Source organism: Pholis gunnellus, assembly GCF_910591455.1.
Source record: "Pholis gunnellus genome assembly, chromosome: 15".
Lineage (NCBI taxonomy): Eukaryota > Metazoa > Chordata > Actinopteri > Perciformes > Pholidae > Pholis > Pholis gunnellus.
Window position 1 is genome coordinate 11,835,184 of NC_136542.1, and position 17,508 is coordinate 11,852,691.

Genomic DNA, 17,508 nt, shown 5'->3' on the forward strand with positions numbered 1-17,508 from the left:
AGAGTGTGTGTGTGTGTGTGTGTGTGTGTGCACACTGTGGGGATATATTTAACTCGACTCTCGGGTCACAATGACACTTTGTTTGAATGAAGACTGCTTGACAAGCCTCATCTGTTGCAAACAACTATTTTTATTGTCCCACTGCTGAAGCGCTGTTAGACAGAGCTGTACAGCATGATTCTCATCAATGAACTTTTACATTTCTTATTAGCAGCAACTTATTTAAACAGAATAACGACTCCAGTGGCAGCTGCAAACAACAAAGTAAGGAGTGAGGATATTGCTGTACTGTTGAATGCTACAGACCCATTTGAACTTAAAACAAGTATACTCTTCTAAACATGAATAAATTAAAGATTAAGCATTAAAAACTGCTTATAGAACATTACAATCTGTTCCATTTGAACACAAACGCAAGAAGCACAGCTGATTTTAGCAGTTGAGGAGGGTGACAGGATGCAGCTGGAAGAGAACGCCTCTGGTCCTTCCTACACCCGGCTCTACAACATCCATCCTCAGAGCAGGATCCACCTGCATCATCAAGACACACACACGCATTGCTCAAAAAGCATGCATCAGGGCTGACGATCAAAGAAAAAGTCAGCATATTTTAATGCAGGATTTCCATCATGTACCGTACCTGGTTCCATTTCTCCGTTTTCTCGTAGAACACTTGAGTATCAGCTTCCCTTGGCGGTGACTTGGTGAAAAGCCTGCATTGCATAATATAGACAGATCAATAACTCCATACACATTGATTGAACTTCTTGCTGATTTCTGTGGGTGTACGTGCGTGACCTGGTGAGGCGGTCCCTGCAGTCGTCCTGCAGTTGGCTTATCCTGTCGCGCCCCAGATGCATCGTCCCATTGGGCCCTTCACACACCAGACGGTTTATAGCCCCTCGCAGGGCGTTTATCTAAAGAGGAAACAAAACACAGAACTCATCAGTAATACACATATGAGAATGCTTCATCGTGTAATATAGGCATTAAGGTATCATAGAATAGATTGGTGGTATTTAATAGACAATAATCTGTTGTACACCAGTGCCAATACTACAAGGTACAATATGATCTGTAGTATATATTACTGCTATTATACTACAGTTTTAGATATGTTTTATAGTCGAAATACTGACAATAACAAAAACCATACTGCGAAATCTTATTTAGATTCCAAAAAGTAACACTTTTACCTCAATTATGTCTTCTACGTCAACTTTGACGTCAAAGGTGAGTTCGATGTCATGCTCGGGGAGGATGGCCTCCTGTGTTTGACTGTTCCAGCCCAAGCCACAGAGGGCACCAGTGTAGCACGTCCTCTCTTCATTAGTGCTACAAAAACATGGGGGGGAAATATCAACATGGGTGTTTGGATTATGCTGCTTTTAAAAAGGTGTGCAGTTATGAGTGTGTGTCTGACTTACCGTAACTCCATGATGGGGGTGAAGAGCATGGTTAGGAGTGCAGGCAGTCCAGGGATGTCTGGCATGATGGAGGTGTCTCTCAGTAGAATACGGTCCCCTGCAACACAACCACACATTTAAAGCGGCTATAGTTGATTTAGACATTTAGAAGGGCATTAAAGGTTCGGCAACCACTGATCAAAAGTGCATGTTTTCACATTCAGCAGACACGGAGACATACAGACATTATGTTCACCAGCTAGTCGCTAACTTTGTCTGTATGCTGTTTGGTGCTGGGCAGGTAGTATCCAGTGCGTTTATCACACAAAAAAAAAAAAGCTGCTTTAAACTGGAATTTTCAACCAAAACAATGAGCTAATGGCTGTGTATTTAGGAGGAGATGCTGTGTCTGGTACCTGTGGAGTTGACTGACACACTCCCAGCTACCAGCATCCTCTGATGTTTGTTTTGAGGGTTTTCATTCAGGGCGAAGGTGTTGATGCTGCACCTCTCGATACACACCGTCCTGCAGGAGGACACACACACACACACACGCACACACACGCACACGCACACGCACACGCACACGCAATGAGCCTCATTCATGACCTGAATGTTAACTTGGCCGTTGTGTACACAAGTGCTTACTTGTAGAAGGTCTTGTTGGTCAAGCTGTGGAAGTTGACCTTATAAGGACTGTGTGGTCCATGCAGAGGAACCTGTGGCGTTAGAAGGAAGGCTGCAGTCAGACACATCACGTGACTTCATGTCATCATTGTTCTGCTCATCAGACAGGATGGGTGTGGCTTTGAATTAACTCAACACATGAACTGAAATGGCGCCATCTCATGGACAAACAGAGCGACAGACAGTGCAGAGGTGATGATGTCATCAACCCCAAAATATCAGCATCTCAGACATTTAGACTCTGTGTCCCACTTTGTAATAATGTTCTTGAAAAGATTTCAGTACAGATATGATATGAATATTCTGTAAACTGGAGGGTGTCTTGCCTTCGTCTTGGATTGGGACTGGCGGCTTTTGGAAAAGTGGGCGAGCAGGTTGTCAACGAGCTGCTTCTCCTCTCTCTTGCGTTCTTTCCAGAAGCCGCTGGCAACGTTGGAGACATATGTTCCCTTTTCCATGTCCTTGTACAGGGACATCAGAGATTCATGGTTTTGCTGCAAGTGCACAAAAAAAAAAAAAAAAGACATCTGGCTTGAGAAGAGCGCACGTCATTTTAATGGATCTTTATGAATCTGGGCCCGTCTGATTAAGATAATTCTGTTAAGTTTTGTCTCAACACAACAATGCTGATTCATTCTCCACCCTACACATGTTTCAAGTCCAATGCACTGTAGGTCTGGTTAATGTCTGTGGATGTTGTGATGCTGTATATCTGTCATGAAAACTTTGAGGTGCACTGTAACTGATGTTAATCCAGGCGGACCACAGCCACTGCTCTTCCTCTGAAGAGGAGAATAACAAGCTTGCAAGGGGCAAGTCGTTGATACTAAAAGGACATACTTAGGTTAAGTATTGCTATAAGTATGATATGATTGATTGATTTCTATACACTGCCTAATACAGTTCATGTGGGACAACCTCCCAAATGGTGCGTTACCTTGGAATCTAAGCTCTCTTCGGCCTTCACAGCATGTTCGTCTTCCACCATAATGTCCAACACATTGGTGTTTGTCATCTCTGTGTTGCTGAGCAGCTGCACACGGGTGACACCATGGAGGATGGAGTACAGCGACACGATGAGGGAATGGCCCTTCACGAGTGTCATGAACCGATCGCGGGCTTGGCTGCTCCACTGGTTCCCCAGGATGATAGACTTGGCTGACGGATGCATTCCAATAACTTGGAACTCCTCCGCCTGAGACCACGAGCAGAGTGTTTGTGTGCTACTGTTAGTTCACAGGTTGGACAGATGAACAGATAAGTGTTCCATCATTCTCTGACCACTCATAGTATCGCTACCTGGAATGGGTGAGACAGCAGGTCAGACGGGAGCTCCCTGAGGCCGCTGCAGGCGACAACCGCGGTGTTGCCGAAGTCCAAGAAGACCACCTGCAGGATAACAACGTATCTTACGCTCTGGTACATGACGTTACACCAGCAACTGCTATCACATACCGCTGTTAACACTGAGGTCAGTTTTCAAACTTTTGAGCTTGAATACCTGGAGACAACGGTATGTCTGTGAAATGTTTTGTCTGCATGAGTACAAAACACAGACACATGTCCACAGTAATGAAGCAAAAAAAAATTCAATGGGTGCAACATCTTGAGAGCTGCAGCTTGCGAGCAATATTCACCTCCACCGTATTGCCACGCATGTGCAGGATCTTGGCGCGGTAGTACATGTTCTTCTCGTTGATCTCAGAGTAAGGAGCCAGACACAGCAGGTTGGGGTAGAGCGACACGGTTACAGGGTGCAGCGTTCGGGAGTTTATCTCCGCTGTCAGGTGGCGCTGCTTCTCCAAGCTGGCTTCGTCTCCTCGGAAGCCCCAGAAATGACCCACCTCCACCACCTGACGCAGAGATCAGAGTCAAGAGAGGATACAACCACTCAACATTCAAACATTTAATCAAAAACCCAACACCTAGACATCTCTTTTGAAATTGACCCATTTGACCGAGTTAAATGTAAAGGACTGACCTCTGTGATGTTGACCACAAACATGTGGTTGGGGGGTAGCTTGTCTGGGTCAATCACCTCGCCCACCAGTCCCACTGGGCAGACAGACTGGCTCTGGAAGTCGACATTCACCCTGCACAGCAACAGCACGTAGAGAACTCAACTTGAATATTTTTTCAGTATTTAAACAGAGCCTTTGTGTTGCTAACATATAGGAGTACTTCGGCAGGGTGGATGCTTTGATCCAGTGGAGCATTAAAAAAAATGATGCTGAATAATGAGAATCACAACATCAAATCAATTTCAGGGTAATCACAACATGCCAACATTTGTAAACTTTTAGGCGGGTGGAATTATCTGTTAAAGCCAAAGCAAGAAGTGACAATAGTTGATGAATTGTATTATTGTTGGATAGCTAATAATGTGCAAAGTCACCCCATCTCCTACCCAGAGGGAGGTAGGAAGAAGCTGGTGCTGGCTCAGCCTAAAACCTCCCCTCTCTGACTCCAAGTGATAGCTGGAGTCATGCAGAGCGTGAACATGTCAGATTCTATTAAGGCTCAGTGCAGGGGCACTGACCAATGCAGCCTGTGGTGCAGAGGGTTCCACTTTCCAAAAAGACGGTTAGGGTGGGACACTTCAGCCCCCGAAAGTCGGACACAGTTGAATATTCGTCCTCCTATGACATTTTTTGCATGCAGAAAGAAGGTCACCAAGATGTGTAAAGAGTGCCACACCGTGCATATCTCAAGCTGGTAACGTTTGTACACCCAGGACAGGTTTCTATCTGCTCGACGGGGAAGACAGTCAGGTCCATAGGAGCCCGATGCTGTGCCAGGAGGAGGGCGAGAGACACCTCAGGCACCACCCCCGCATCCTGGGTTGTCCTGTAGAACTCCACATATGCTCTGAGAAAACACACACACACACACACACACACAATTATGAGTATGCACATTTCAATGTTGTTTAAATAAAATGGAGCAGATTTCAAAAAGTTGATGATGTGCAACAGTGGCTTTCACTACCTGGAGCTCTCAAAGGAAATGGCTTTGACCTGTCCACACTGACGGAACAGAGACTGCAGCTGCTTGTAGTACAGGAATGGGTATGGAGGGAGGTTCCTCAGCTGAAAACCACACGTGGTCTGGTGTTATTTAACAAATAAAAACATCAATTCAAATTTACTGGATTGTTATTTATTACTAAAATAATAAATCGGACACCAGCAACTTGTCACCAATACCAGATCCAGCTTTTTGAGGCAGGATTGGCCCAATATTAGATATCAGTACCGCCCTACTCGCAACATCCCGGGTCGTACCATCACTGTTGTTCTGGGGTTATAGCCACTCAACTCCCTGATGGCCAGGTCCTCATCTATGTCTCCCTGGACAAAGTAGTTGGGGTAGTGGGCACCAGCAATGACCACCTAAGACAGAGAGAGGAGCAACCTAAAGCAGACTGATATTTAGGCGTGTCTATTCAGTAACTGAATATATTATTATTAGTGACGACTGGATCTGAAGGGTATAGCTTAATGTACACAACGTGCAGCACTGGCTCTAACCTGAAGAATGAACTTCTGCCTGTGCGCGCTGGTGTAATCCAACGAGGGGGTGCTCTCCGGCACATGCATGTTGAACTGGGACACACGCTTCTTCAGGTCCTCGTACAGCTCTGCAACCTGGACAGAGAGTTACTTCTGAGGAGGTCTGAGCCATTTTATTTTACAGGAACTTAAAAAAGGCCGAGTTTAAACACTGTCAATACTACCCACCCGCTCCTCTGCTACTGACAGCATTACACAGATTACATGAAGTTTCATTGTTGGTAACACGACTAAAAACAGGATTAATGCCTGCTGTTCACTGTTAGACTATGACGGGTGATGACACAGACATCCTGTGATGTGGCTTGATGAACTCATGTGACTCAGCTCTCTGCTCCATCTCTGTACCTCCCTGATCCTCTTGATCTGAATGAAGTTCTCTTTTCCCCAGTCCAACTCATCCTAAGAGAAGAAAGCAGCAACGGTAAACATTTCTTACACAAGAGAAGACTCTCAATGCCCAATTAAAAAGCTTTTGTGAATAGTTTAAATGTTAAGATAGGCAGAGACACTTTTCTCCAACTGAGGTGAAATTGAATAAACCATCCATTCTCCCTTTGCAACTGCTCTGTAAGCTATAGCGTACTAAATGCAGTTCAAACAGGGGTGGATCTGTACAACACCAGTAGCAGACTATTCTAATTTTCAACACTTAAAAAAGGAAAATCAGTTTTGTTTAAATATATGTGTGAGTGTTGTTTCAGTGAGCTGAAGTTTGGTTGATGTTTCCGTCACCTTTGGGTGTCTCAGCTGTCCTTTCTTTCGGGATAGGTGCCATGCCTGACAGTAAAAGACAACAGGGAAGAGCTTTAAAAACAACAGCAAACAGGAAAATATGTAAATCCATTGGAGCATTACATTACCTTGAAGGCGTTGACAAAACTCATGGAGTCACTTGGTGTGCCACGGGCAAAGGCCAGCTTGCTCCTGGAATGATAAATATTATTCAGTGAGACAGTGTATAATACACAGATCCAACATCTGTGTCTGGCCTGCATGTATTCTGATGAAAATGTGTTGCAGGTGGACTGAAGAAAGGGCCTGTGTCCATAGAGTGCGAGCCTTTTTTGGGAGGATGCTCTGAATAGGAGCTTTTCAGAAAGACGCTGGTGGTCACTGTAGAAAATGGAGAAGCTTGTTTTTGTCGAGTCTGTCTGTCCTGAGCTTTATACGTCAGACAGACACAATCATAACAAAGACCGAAGAAGCCCATTTGTGGGAGCAGATCGGCCGGGCGGACACTGAATGCTGCTGGTGCGTGTTGTGCTTTTATCGCCGGTTAGGGCAATGAGCCTCCGGTTGGATCTCATGGGGAAAAAAAAAGAACGTGATACAAATAGATAGAAGCCCAGATAGATAATAAAGAGCAGAGCGCTGCTGCTAGTCCATTACACAAGAGTGGATTGATAGCTGGATATGCTATGACAGTCTAGCCCCGGAATCAACGACAGTGCTAGCAACCACACCACCGTGTGTGTTTTTACTAAACGTCCGTTTTAAACCGCAAGACAAATCATTAGCCACAAAACACTGACAGTACTTAAGCTGGAAAAGTAAGCCAATAGTCAAATCGATAGGTCTGGACTCCATGGAGCAGGTTACACGACAACATAATGTCCAAAAACATCTTGATCTACACCGACAGCCTGGCAGTCTGAGAATCAGTGCAGCAGCTGGAGGTGACTCACCTGTGGCCAGCAAGCTGCTGCATGGATGGTATGGCAAAGAAACTCTTCAGAGAGTGCGAGGCAGCTGAGGATAAGAGAAATTCTTACTGTCACACACAAAAACACATCACATGGTTATGTACACAAACACATGTTCAAGAGTGCTGTCACGACAGATTGATTTGCTGTGAACACGAGCATATGCATTGACTGAGGTCCATTGCGGTCGCGTAATGACAGACTGACCTATGATGAGGCACTCGTCCAGGCAGCCAAAGATGTGGCCCAGGACGATCATCTTCCCCAGGCACACGTTAACGGGTAGGTGGGCCAGCACTCGGCCCAGGAACGTCAGCTCGCCGTCGTCACTGTGACCCCCGCCATCACTTTTGGCAGACAGTGCACCCATCTACAAAATGAAACATCCAGCTAGTATCAAGACAACAGCACTTATATATCTCCAATCAGCTCCTAAAACCTTTCCGCACAACAACAGTTTGACATCAAATATTCAAGGATTTAGACATGAAATGACTGATACTTGCATACGTTTTCCCCGTGGCTATTTACCTGTTAGTTTTAGAATTCACTGGAACACTGACTGATACACACTGCATGGTTTTATCACACACTGTTTCTAATTCCTCAGGACTAAAGCTGGCTGGGTTTTTACTGACGAGGATCTTTAGTGTCTGAGAATATCAGACTAGATTCAGAAACATCTTTTAAAATGACCTCCTCAAATTGTAAAAATGTGTTACATATTACAACTTGTATCTATCTATTTATCCTTGGTCTTGTTGTTTGTCGTATGTATTCACATTTCCTGGTTATATCATTTGTTGTGCTATCACTACGGTCTTATTTTATTACTTTGACCACACTGTCCTGGAAAGCCTTTGCAGAGAAACTTGGTTTTGAAAGATGGTATAAAAGAAAAAAAGGTAACCAGAGTTACCATTCACATATTTCCCTTTACCTTCCACACACAAACATACATGACACAACACTGCCCTTCATCACCCTCACCTAGCAGACTCATGCTGAGAACTCCTGGTGTAATACTCAGTGACAGATCTGTGTGGTCAGCTGCCAGCCCAAATACAGCATTAAAGCCTCATACTTGACTAGACATTAAGGGCTCTCTAAGGGAAGAATCCTCAATCTATACTTATTTACTTCTTTGAGTTGGAGCACTGTCCTCACTATGTCACCAAGGTTGGGGGGTGAGAGGGCCGTGGAAAGGATAGAGCGGGGCTCTCCCATATCCAGCAGCTTAACCTTCAGCAGGATGGTGGCCAGCGGGGCAAGCTGAGAGGAAGGCAAACAGAAGGTTGTCCTATTAGGGTCAAAGCAGCGTTTAAAAAAAGAGAAAGACATCTCTTGGCTAGTGGACATTCTCTTACCAGCATCTCAGGGATCATGTAGTCTCGGATGTCATTCCTCCAGAACTCTTTGGTGACAAGGCGGTAACAGTAGCCCTTAGAAACCCGACCTGCCCTTCCTGACAGAGAGGGGAGATGAGTGCAAAAGGACAGAAGTGAGCAGAGGCTTACACTTCGGAGGTAAAGTTCTGTTCTAAAGTATTTTACCTCGACGCTGGTTGCAGTTGGTTTTGGATGCCCAGGTGAGACGCAGAGACTGATAATTGGTATCTCGATCACAGACCATGTGACGGGCGAGGCAGAAATCAATCACTGCGAAGAAAAAAAGCACCAATACAGTTACGATTTTAAAATACTTTCTTATAAACCATAGAGTAAGGGAATAGATAAAAACGAACCATATTTGACGTCTGGAACAGTCACCGAACTCTCAGCGATGTTGGTGGAAAGGATGACCTGTTAAGATGAGGAGACCGTCGGTACAGCAGCTACTAGGAACACTCTTGAGACAGAATAGGATAAATGTTATTCACCTTCCTGTATCCGGGGACAGGGAACAGAAACACACCATTCTGCTCCTCCAGAGTCACAGTGGAGTGGAGAGGATAAACCTGCAATCTGAACAACAAACAGCAGCACATCAAGTAACGGTAAACATTCAACACAAGTAAAAAGTAACCGGTGAACAAGCCCTTTGAATTACACACAACCGACTTGTCTTATATGTATGAACTACAGGGTATGATTCAACAAAGAGATCATATCAACAACTCACCTTTTGTTGACCAGCTTGGCCAAGGCCTCCTGCATGTAGTTTATCTCGTTTATACCAGGAAGGAAAACCAGCACACTGCCCCGCTCGGAGGAAGTCATGCCACCGTCTGTTTCTGCTTTGCTGCTCAAACAAAAACACACATGATCATTACTTTGTGTGTCTGCTGATTTGTTAAAGCAGTCAAGTGTGCTGAAATACGAAGGCCTCACCTGGAATCTTTGCCCTCCATCTCATCAAAGCTCTGGATGAGACTGATGGCGAGATTGTACATCTCCACTGAAATGCGAGGGTCCTCTAGATGAAGCAGCTCAGTCTGATACGGACACACACAACATTCACACATTAGCTATTTGGCTTCAGCACAGAAAACATTTCCCGTCTTATTACCCTGCTTGTAAACGGTGTTTGCAGGTCATCCAGGTAAAACTCCTCAATGGCATACGGTGTCCCCTCCACTTCAAACACATAGGCAGGGTTCATTTTGCCATGAATTGGGGTTCCGAAGTAGTCGGCAAACTGTTTGGAGTCAATGGTGGCTGACATGAGGATGATCTGAAAGCACACGGGTCCTGTGAAAGTCCAACTGATGCAAAAGGAGCACAGAAGAGGGATTTTACTTGATCTTGAATTACCTTGACATAACACGAGTTGGAGTGAAGAAGCTTTTTCAAAACCAGCAGGAGAAAGTCCATATCCTCCGTACGCTCGTGAACCTTGGGTAAAGGCAAAGTACACTTACACTTACTATAACTAAATAAAATGATAAACTTGAATTAAACACGGTGTAACATGAGGGAACTGCATTTTCTTTTACCATAAAACAAAATGTACAAAACAACAAACAGAAGCCCGGCTAACAGAGGAAGTGATCTGCCTCATGATTCTGCACCTCATCGACGAAAATGTGGGAGTACTCTGTGAGGGACTTGGCTAGAACCAGTTTTTGCAGCAGCACTCCTTGAGTCATGTAGATGAGCCGTGTGTGCTCGGTAGCCATCTTTTCCAGTCCAACCTGGAACACACACATGCAAAGTTACACCTTACACACTGGACATCAGTACCATCTCTTTTTGTCACTCTCACTGGGCTGACAAACGGCACCGGCAACATCCGTTTGTTTTTGTTTCTTGTTGTTTTTCTCGACCAGATGATCACAATCTATGACTCCTATCATCTGAACACATCTTAATGCAGTGCCATATCAACGCTAATGTACAGCAACACTGCACATTGACTTACGGAGCAATCTTCTTTTCTTTCTTCTTTTGTTATGTGCTTCCTTTACAGTAGCTTTAGGCCTTAACTTCTGTCAGTGTCCTAAAAACTAATATTTGTAAAGCCAACATGACTGGTTGGTCATGGAGGAAATGACCTGGAATGAAATCCATTGTTACCCAGAGTTTGACCTCAGGGAAATACGTCTTGGTTCGCTGATTCAACTTTGAGCATAAAATAAATGTCCATGCACTGACTGCACAACTTTCAAAGACAAACATTAAGAGAGGGAACAAAGAAAGAGCTCTCTTCTAATAATTCAAAAGCGCTAAAGACAAGAATCAAAAAGCACCTCGGAGGTACGTGAATAAAGAAGAAAGAGAATACAGATTTTCAGGTTATGCTGCATAACTTGAGCATTATATCTCTTACTAACACTAGCTGTTTATCATTGCTCTCACTAGGGATGTTGTTTTAACCGGTTTTGCCATAGCCCTGCTAACATAACAGCTATAAAAACCACCAAAAAAGAGCCCTAAAATCGGCCTACGTTCTGGATGGCCTATTGTCATACAATCATAAATTATTTTTAAGTAGTGTAACCGTGAAACTGTTTTTCCTCTAACAATAATCATGATATCAAAATATCAATCAAGACGTCCACAGCTCCAACTAGTGGTGTAACGGATCCCCCCTCACGGTTCGGCACACACGTGAACAGCTTAACGTTAACCATCACATTGTGAGATAAAGCTTTACCGACCTCGTTATCCGTCAATATTAAGTAAAATATGCGATCAGGACATCAGCTTTTTTGCTTTTCTAGTTGCCATTCCTGATATAGTGTTGGTGAGAAACTTGAATAAATAATGTTTGCATAATGAGTGCTTTTGGTGAAAGCGTTACTCTCTTTTTAATACCCTTTTTAATGAAACAACAGACAAAGGAAGTGGTAGGAGCTATGAGCATATGTACAGGCTCACATAGTTATCTGTAATGAGCAGTTGCACTAAATGTTGCACTAACCTGATATCCCACCAGACTACCCAGGGTACACTTCCGCTGGGTGGCAACCCATCGGGCAACACTGGTGGCCCCAATTCTGCGTGGTTGGGTGACCACAATGTTGCACGAGGAGTTTTTCTCATTGTAGTGGTCCAGAATGTACTGTGGCACCTGGGTGGACTTGCCACTGCCTGTGGCTCCTTGAATGATCACTACAGAGTTGTTTTCTATGAAGGAAATCAGCTGGGAAAAAAGCATACACACACACACACACACACATATAAAACACATGTCCACAGTTACAAGAAAAAACGTCAACAAAAATAGAAACCCCATTTGGACATTTGTATCATGTCACATTTAGAAATATATTATGACATTGTATAGCAGAAGCTGATTTGTAACCGGAAGTCCACACTTTATAATCTGCATAAAGAAAGTACGGCTTCAATGACAGCATGAAATCCTAACATTTACACACACTACTCTTTATTAGACTACAGAACATCTTAGACGGGTCAGTTTAAAAGGTGGCTGTTGTTCTGCAACATGAAGTTACATTGAGTTAATCTTGAGCAAACAGTAAAAGCTTAAGTGCACCAGAGTCCTCAGGACATGATGGTAATGTCAGTAAAACTCCTGAGATGACCAAAATAGAAAGCACTACAGGAGAATGAGAGAGTACTTTCAGACCATCACGCTGCGGGGTGGAGGGCATGTGGTGTATGGATGGTGTACTTCACCTGCTCTCTGTTTTTGGTGATGGGCAAGCTGGGGGACTCGTAGCTGGCAAGTGGAGGAGCAGGACCTAAGGACACAGAATGGAGAATGCACAAGAAACCGGGAAGGAGGCAGATTCCTGTCAGTGAGTATGGTGTGGGATAAGAACAAGACAACACAAAGTGTATTACTCACTCCCTCCGCGTTCTGGTTTTTTAAACCACCCTCCATCGGAGTTCACATTTCTTAGGTTGCCCTCGTTAGGAACGTCTGATTGGCTGAAACAAAATTGAAGCAACATAAAGCAGTTAATTATTTTTAAGGCTCTATTAACCAATGAATTGCAATACATTTCTGTTCTTTTTGCCCCCGTTTCCCCTCACATTACAAAAGCATGTAAAATAAAACCAAAACAGACATCTATTTACTTTCCATCTCTGTACTAATATGTGATAGACAAGTCCTAGTTCACAGTAACATACAGGTTAAGAACTCAGTGTAACCATTGTTCAGCTTACACCAACTAGTCTCATCTCAGAAAGCCTAACTGCCAAACTCCCGAGGAGCATTGTGGTCAAAAACATGCAATTACAGAATAAAAATGATGCATGTACTAGTAACCTGCTAAAACTATGAGGCTAAGCTTTATAGCAGCTTAAATCAAACGTTCACATTGGGTGGAAATACCAGCAGCTCTACCCGCATCATTACTTGGTACCATTTGTAACTTTGCACATTTGAGTCTCTGCCTGCTCTCGTCTTTCCCTCTGGTGGACAAGGCCCACAGCACTGTGGTCGGGAGAGCATTCCCAGTTGCCTCTGCCTCTCGCTCTCTCCAAGTGGGGGAAGGATTTTATCAGCAGGAAAAAAAAGAAGAAAAACTGACAGTACTAAGAGGAGCTCAAATGCAACACACCCACTGCTTGTGCACACACATGCACTCTCGCTCGCTTCCTTTCTCTCCAATGCACACATTCCGTGCAAGCTTCAAAAGCCGCTGACCTTACAACAAAGCTGCACACTGCACAGAGGAGCGTGCGAGTGGGGTGAAAGCAGAGGTGACAGCTCTGAGTCAGTTAGCAATGTGTGACCAACTCTCCTGGAGAAAGTCAGCATGACAGGAGCAGTGGGAGGGACGATAGGGACAAGACAACAGCTATAACACAAGAGGAAAAACGCTTCCAACAGACAAGACGGAGGATTTCTGCCGATACACGAGCATTACTTGGATGGCGGTTGACACAAAGGGACGTAGTCGACAGCAAAGGAAGGAATGAAGTTCACATGGACTGACCCATGGAGACAAGGAGCTGGAGGCTGTACTCTGTGAAAAGCTGCTCTTTGCCCAATATCTCACAAAAGCATCAGCGGTGCAGTTTTCACATGCAAGTACAGATCTTTCCTTTCAGTTTTCAGCAAGATGTTACTGTGATGATTTATTCCTGCACATGCTGGAGGACTGGCAGCTGTTTAAGTACTGGAGTTAAACCGAATGAAAAGCTCTGTTTTGCAACCTTACGATGTGTGAGGTCACACTAACGGTTTGGGTTCACTGAGGCTGACCTCTGACCCTGCAGGGGGTGTAATCCATCTGAATCCCAGGTAGACGCTGTGTTGGATCCATCAGTCTGGGGGAAAAGGATGAATAATTTCACAGAGTTTGACTTGAACTGAAGGCAATCAGAGCAGCAGGCAGGGACCAGAGGTCAGCTTGGTTACGGGGTGATCATCTTTCACTGTTAACCTTAAAATGTGTATTATAATAGGGCTACATAGTTATGGATGAAATGAAAATCAACATGTTCTCACTCAGAGAATTGAGGTTGTGGTATTCTCACACAATTCTCTGTGGTCTTTGAAGCCGAAAATATCTGCACAAGCGCAAGATATTGTCAGAAATAGGGCTGGATATATATATATATATTATTTTTTTTCCCCTCATCATCAGGAACAGGAAATTATTGATTTTGACTAATTTTGTAATCATATTTAATTTTCCAGCATTACTTTTCTCCCTCTCATGTTCTCTTTTTGCTGTATCTGCTTTTATGCAGTCCGTCACATGGTCTAATGCTATGTTGTCATTTGTAGGAGCAACCTCGAGAGAAACAGATATTGCAGCATATTCAAATGTGTTAAAACAGTGATGATGGTCCGGAATAACAATATAATTCTTATTCCTTTAGTTTTTCAGGACCGTGTGCTATGGCTGCCATGCCCCTGTTCAGCTGGATGAAATGGTCCCATGAAACAAAAGTGCAGGCTCGAGAAGAAGCGTCACCTCCGAAGACCTCGGTGGTCGTGCCCAGTCGCATGTTGATCAGAGAGCTCCTGTGGCATGTGGAGGAGCGCGAGCGGTTGGTGAGGGAACTGGATCGAGAGCACAGGCTGGCCCACGGCGCCCTGGGCCTCCATTGGTTTCAAAACTACCCCAGGTTACGGAACCACATCCCCACATCAGAGCTACACCAGCTGGAGTTCCTGTGTGCCCAGATTCCACCCGTCCACGCAGCCACTCTGCTCTCAAGGTGCTTGGCTGCGGCCCATGCCATGCTCCTTCCTCACATTAGTATGCTGTCAACTGTGGCTAGCTGCTACTGTGTCAACACAAGGCCTGACAGCAGGCAAAGCAGAGAAGACCCCAAAGGGAAAAAGGAGGCAGGGCAATCTGCCAAGAAAGCCGTTACGTGTTACTGTCACAGGGGCAGACGATGTAGGGTGTGAACATGTGAAGGTGAAGGATGCCCCGTAAAGGCTGAGTGAAGCCAGACGGCCGGGGGGTTCTACTCATCATCTCTATGTTAGCCATAATGATATAAAAAACGCTGTTCTACACGGTTGAGCACTGTGACCTACTTACTCATTTCCCATTAAATTCCTGGGTCGCTACTATGCGTTACATAAGCACATTACCAAAGAACAACATATTTAGTGAGAAATGTGTTTGTACCATTTCTAAAAAGCTGTGCTGTTGTCCTAAACATGTCATTCTTTAAACTACGGGAGACTCCTGGTCGTGTTTGATTAACTCTATTGGTTGATTCCTTCCATAGGTTTCGTGAGGTGCTTGCCACTAACAACATTAGGCCCTGGGAGCTGTCTTCTGTCTTCAAGCAGGTGCTCAGAGACTTCTTGAGCCAAAAGGAGTATGAAGAGGAGAACTTCTCAGTGCAGGCAGCAGAGCTCCGACCAACGGACGCCTGGACCAGCTGCTACATAATGAAGCAGGGCTTCGTCACGCCCACCGTCCCCAACTGTAGAGACCACCCAAGGGAGGAGATCCCAACAATCTCTGGATATGTGGATCGAGCCATGCGGCACTCCAGTTTGTTCGCAGGGTCCAACAGAGACTGGGACCTCCCAGATTACTACCCAGTTCCTCTAAGGCCCTCAGGGACGTACAGCACTACACTGTGAGAGGAAGCTCTGCTGCGGGTTTGTGTTTAACACAGTTACCACGTCCATATCATGGAGACAAGATGCAAAAACGTAATTTTTTATATTAAGCTAGATATCATAGCTTGTGACCAAAAATAAAAGCATGACTTTAGGCTAGGTGGACAATGTATTGAACCGTTTCATTACAATAACTAGTTAGACGCCTGCTCTTTTAGACTCTACCTAGTTGACTGACTGATTTTCTCTTTTCTAGATTAAAAACCTCAATCAGATTTTGTACCGTTGGCCATATATTACAAACGTGTATTATAGAATGACATCATAAGGGCACGGGATGTGAAGACATGCGTAAAAAATATCCCAAAAGCTTCAAACAGTTCAACCAAAGAATGATGTTCCCATCCTAGAGTTTTTTCTTTTTTTATATGAACGGGTAAAGAAGTTAAAAAAAAGATTATGGAAAACGTTGTAAAATAAATAAACAGTTTGTTCAGTAGATCTTTGTTGTTGTCTCCTAAGTTGTTCATCCTGATTTTGTCGTTCATTGCAGTTAAATCATTTTATTTTGTGTTCATACAGCTGTAAACCATCCTATGTGTGGCTTGCTAGATACAGTGAATACAGCTCGATAACATCCACAGAGCTATGTTATGAACCCAGACAAGGCGGCGTTTAGTTTCCCGGAATATCTGGGACTTCCACAACAAGTATTTCTTCCATGGTTGATGGCGGAAATAAATGGCTTAAGTGAATAACGGCTTCCAGGAAGATAAGCCACGCCCCCTCACCGGCACTATTCACGCGATGACCACAAATGGTCCCCCACGAGTAACGCGGCGCGAAAGACGCAATTAACGTGAAGGCACCTTGACAGTATGTAACGTTAATCTACTGGCGCGAATAATTCGTTAGTGACACCGTAACACAAGCGAAGTGATAGATTGTATCTGCTCTTACAAAACTAGTAGCATGCATATAGAATGCTGGAAGTTAAGACATCTTAATAATACCATTTAGTGTGCGGACAGACGAGTGGCCGTTAATTGACATAGTGTTACTGTAACACATATTAGCTAAAACTCTGCACCCCCAGAGGACATCTTCAAACATTTAACCGAGCATTATGTGCAATATAGTATTTTCAACCAGTGACTGTAGCTACGATAGAGGAAGCGACACCTGTAGCCAGGATTATTTTTACATTACTGGAACAGTACAATTGGGCTCAAAGGAAGCTAACTAGCATGAGGTTAGCATCCTTTAAGCTAACGTCACAGTCACGTTGCCTAACTTTTCTCTCACCTGGAGTCTTTCGACGATGCTTCCTCGGACTTTCTTTCAACCACTTTGTCTGTGAGTTTAATGTTAGCAAACGCCGTCCCCGAGGTGAACCACTTCGAAATTTGTTCTGCAGTTACCACTTTCTTCATCTTGTTTGCGTTTGAACTTCTCTTATTTTTTAGTAGTCTCTCTCTTACTTAAAAAGCTACGGGAAGCTACGAGACTGAAGCGCGTGAGACTACTGTTGAATACCTTGTATATCGCCCCCTGGCGGTTGGACAGTGCAGTACTCGAGTAAATGTACTTTCCATCACAGCTACCACATGTAGCATTTTTACAGTCCCATTATTTGAACTGTTCAGGAAACAATACCAACAAATAAGAGAAAAGGAGAAA

The 17,508-nt window shown here is 44.2% G+C and overlaps 2 protein-coding genes across 2 annotated transcripts; one reads left to right on the forward strand and one right to left on the reverse strand.

Annotated features, from left to right (window-relative positions):
- Positions 1-163: 163 nt before the first annotated feature.
- tdrd9 (tudor domain containing 9) lies at positions 164-17,261 on the reverse strand (the record flags this gene model as incomplete). The annotated part of the gene is made up of 35 exons (XM_079174843.1): positions 164-531; positions 641-713; positions 799-917; positions 1,197-1,335; positions 1,428-1,524; positions 1,823-1,932; positions 2,055-2,125; positions 2,420-2,587; positions 3,031-3,288; positions 3,393-3,482; positions 3,731-3,946; positions 4,075-4,186; positions 4,791-4,961; positions 5,082-5,182; positions 5,378-5,485; positions 5,624-5,740; positions 6,014-6,067; positions 6,401-6,445; positions 6,529-6,592; positions 7,354-7,417; positions 7,579-7,741; positions 8,512-8,643; positions 8,739-8,836; positions 8,925-9,029; positions 9,116-9,173; positions 9,251-9,335; positions 9,493-9,612; positions 9,702-9,805; positions 9,880-10,044; positions 10,125-10,205; positions 10,382-10,504; positions 11,734-11,955; positions 12,456-12,520; positions 12,628-12,710; positions 17,134-17,261. 35 exons carry the CDS (start codon positions 17,259-17,261, stop codon positions 433-435), a joined length of 4,008 nt encoding a protein of 1,335 aa, XP_079030969.1. The 3' UTR covers positions 164-432.
- rd3l (RD3 like) lies at positions 14,647-15,849 on the forward strand (the record flags this gene model as incomplete). Its single annotated transcript, XM_079174844.1, has 2 exons — positions 14,647-14,960; positions 15,486-15,849. 2 exons carry the CDS (start codon positions 14,647-14,649, stop codon positions 15,847-15,849), a joined length of 678 nt encoding a protein of 225 aa, XP_079030970.1.
- Positions 17,262-17,508: the final 247 nt, after the last annotated feature.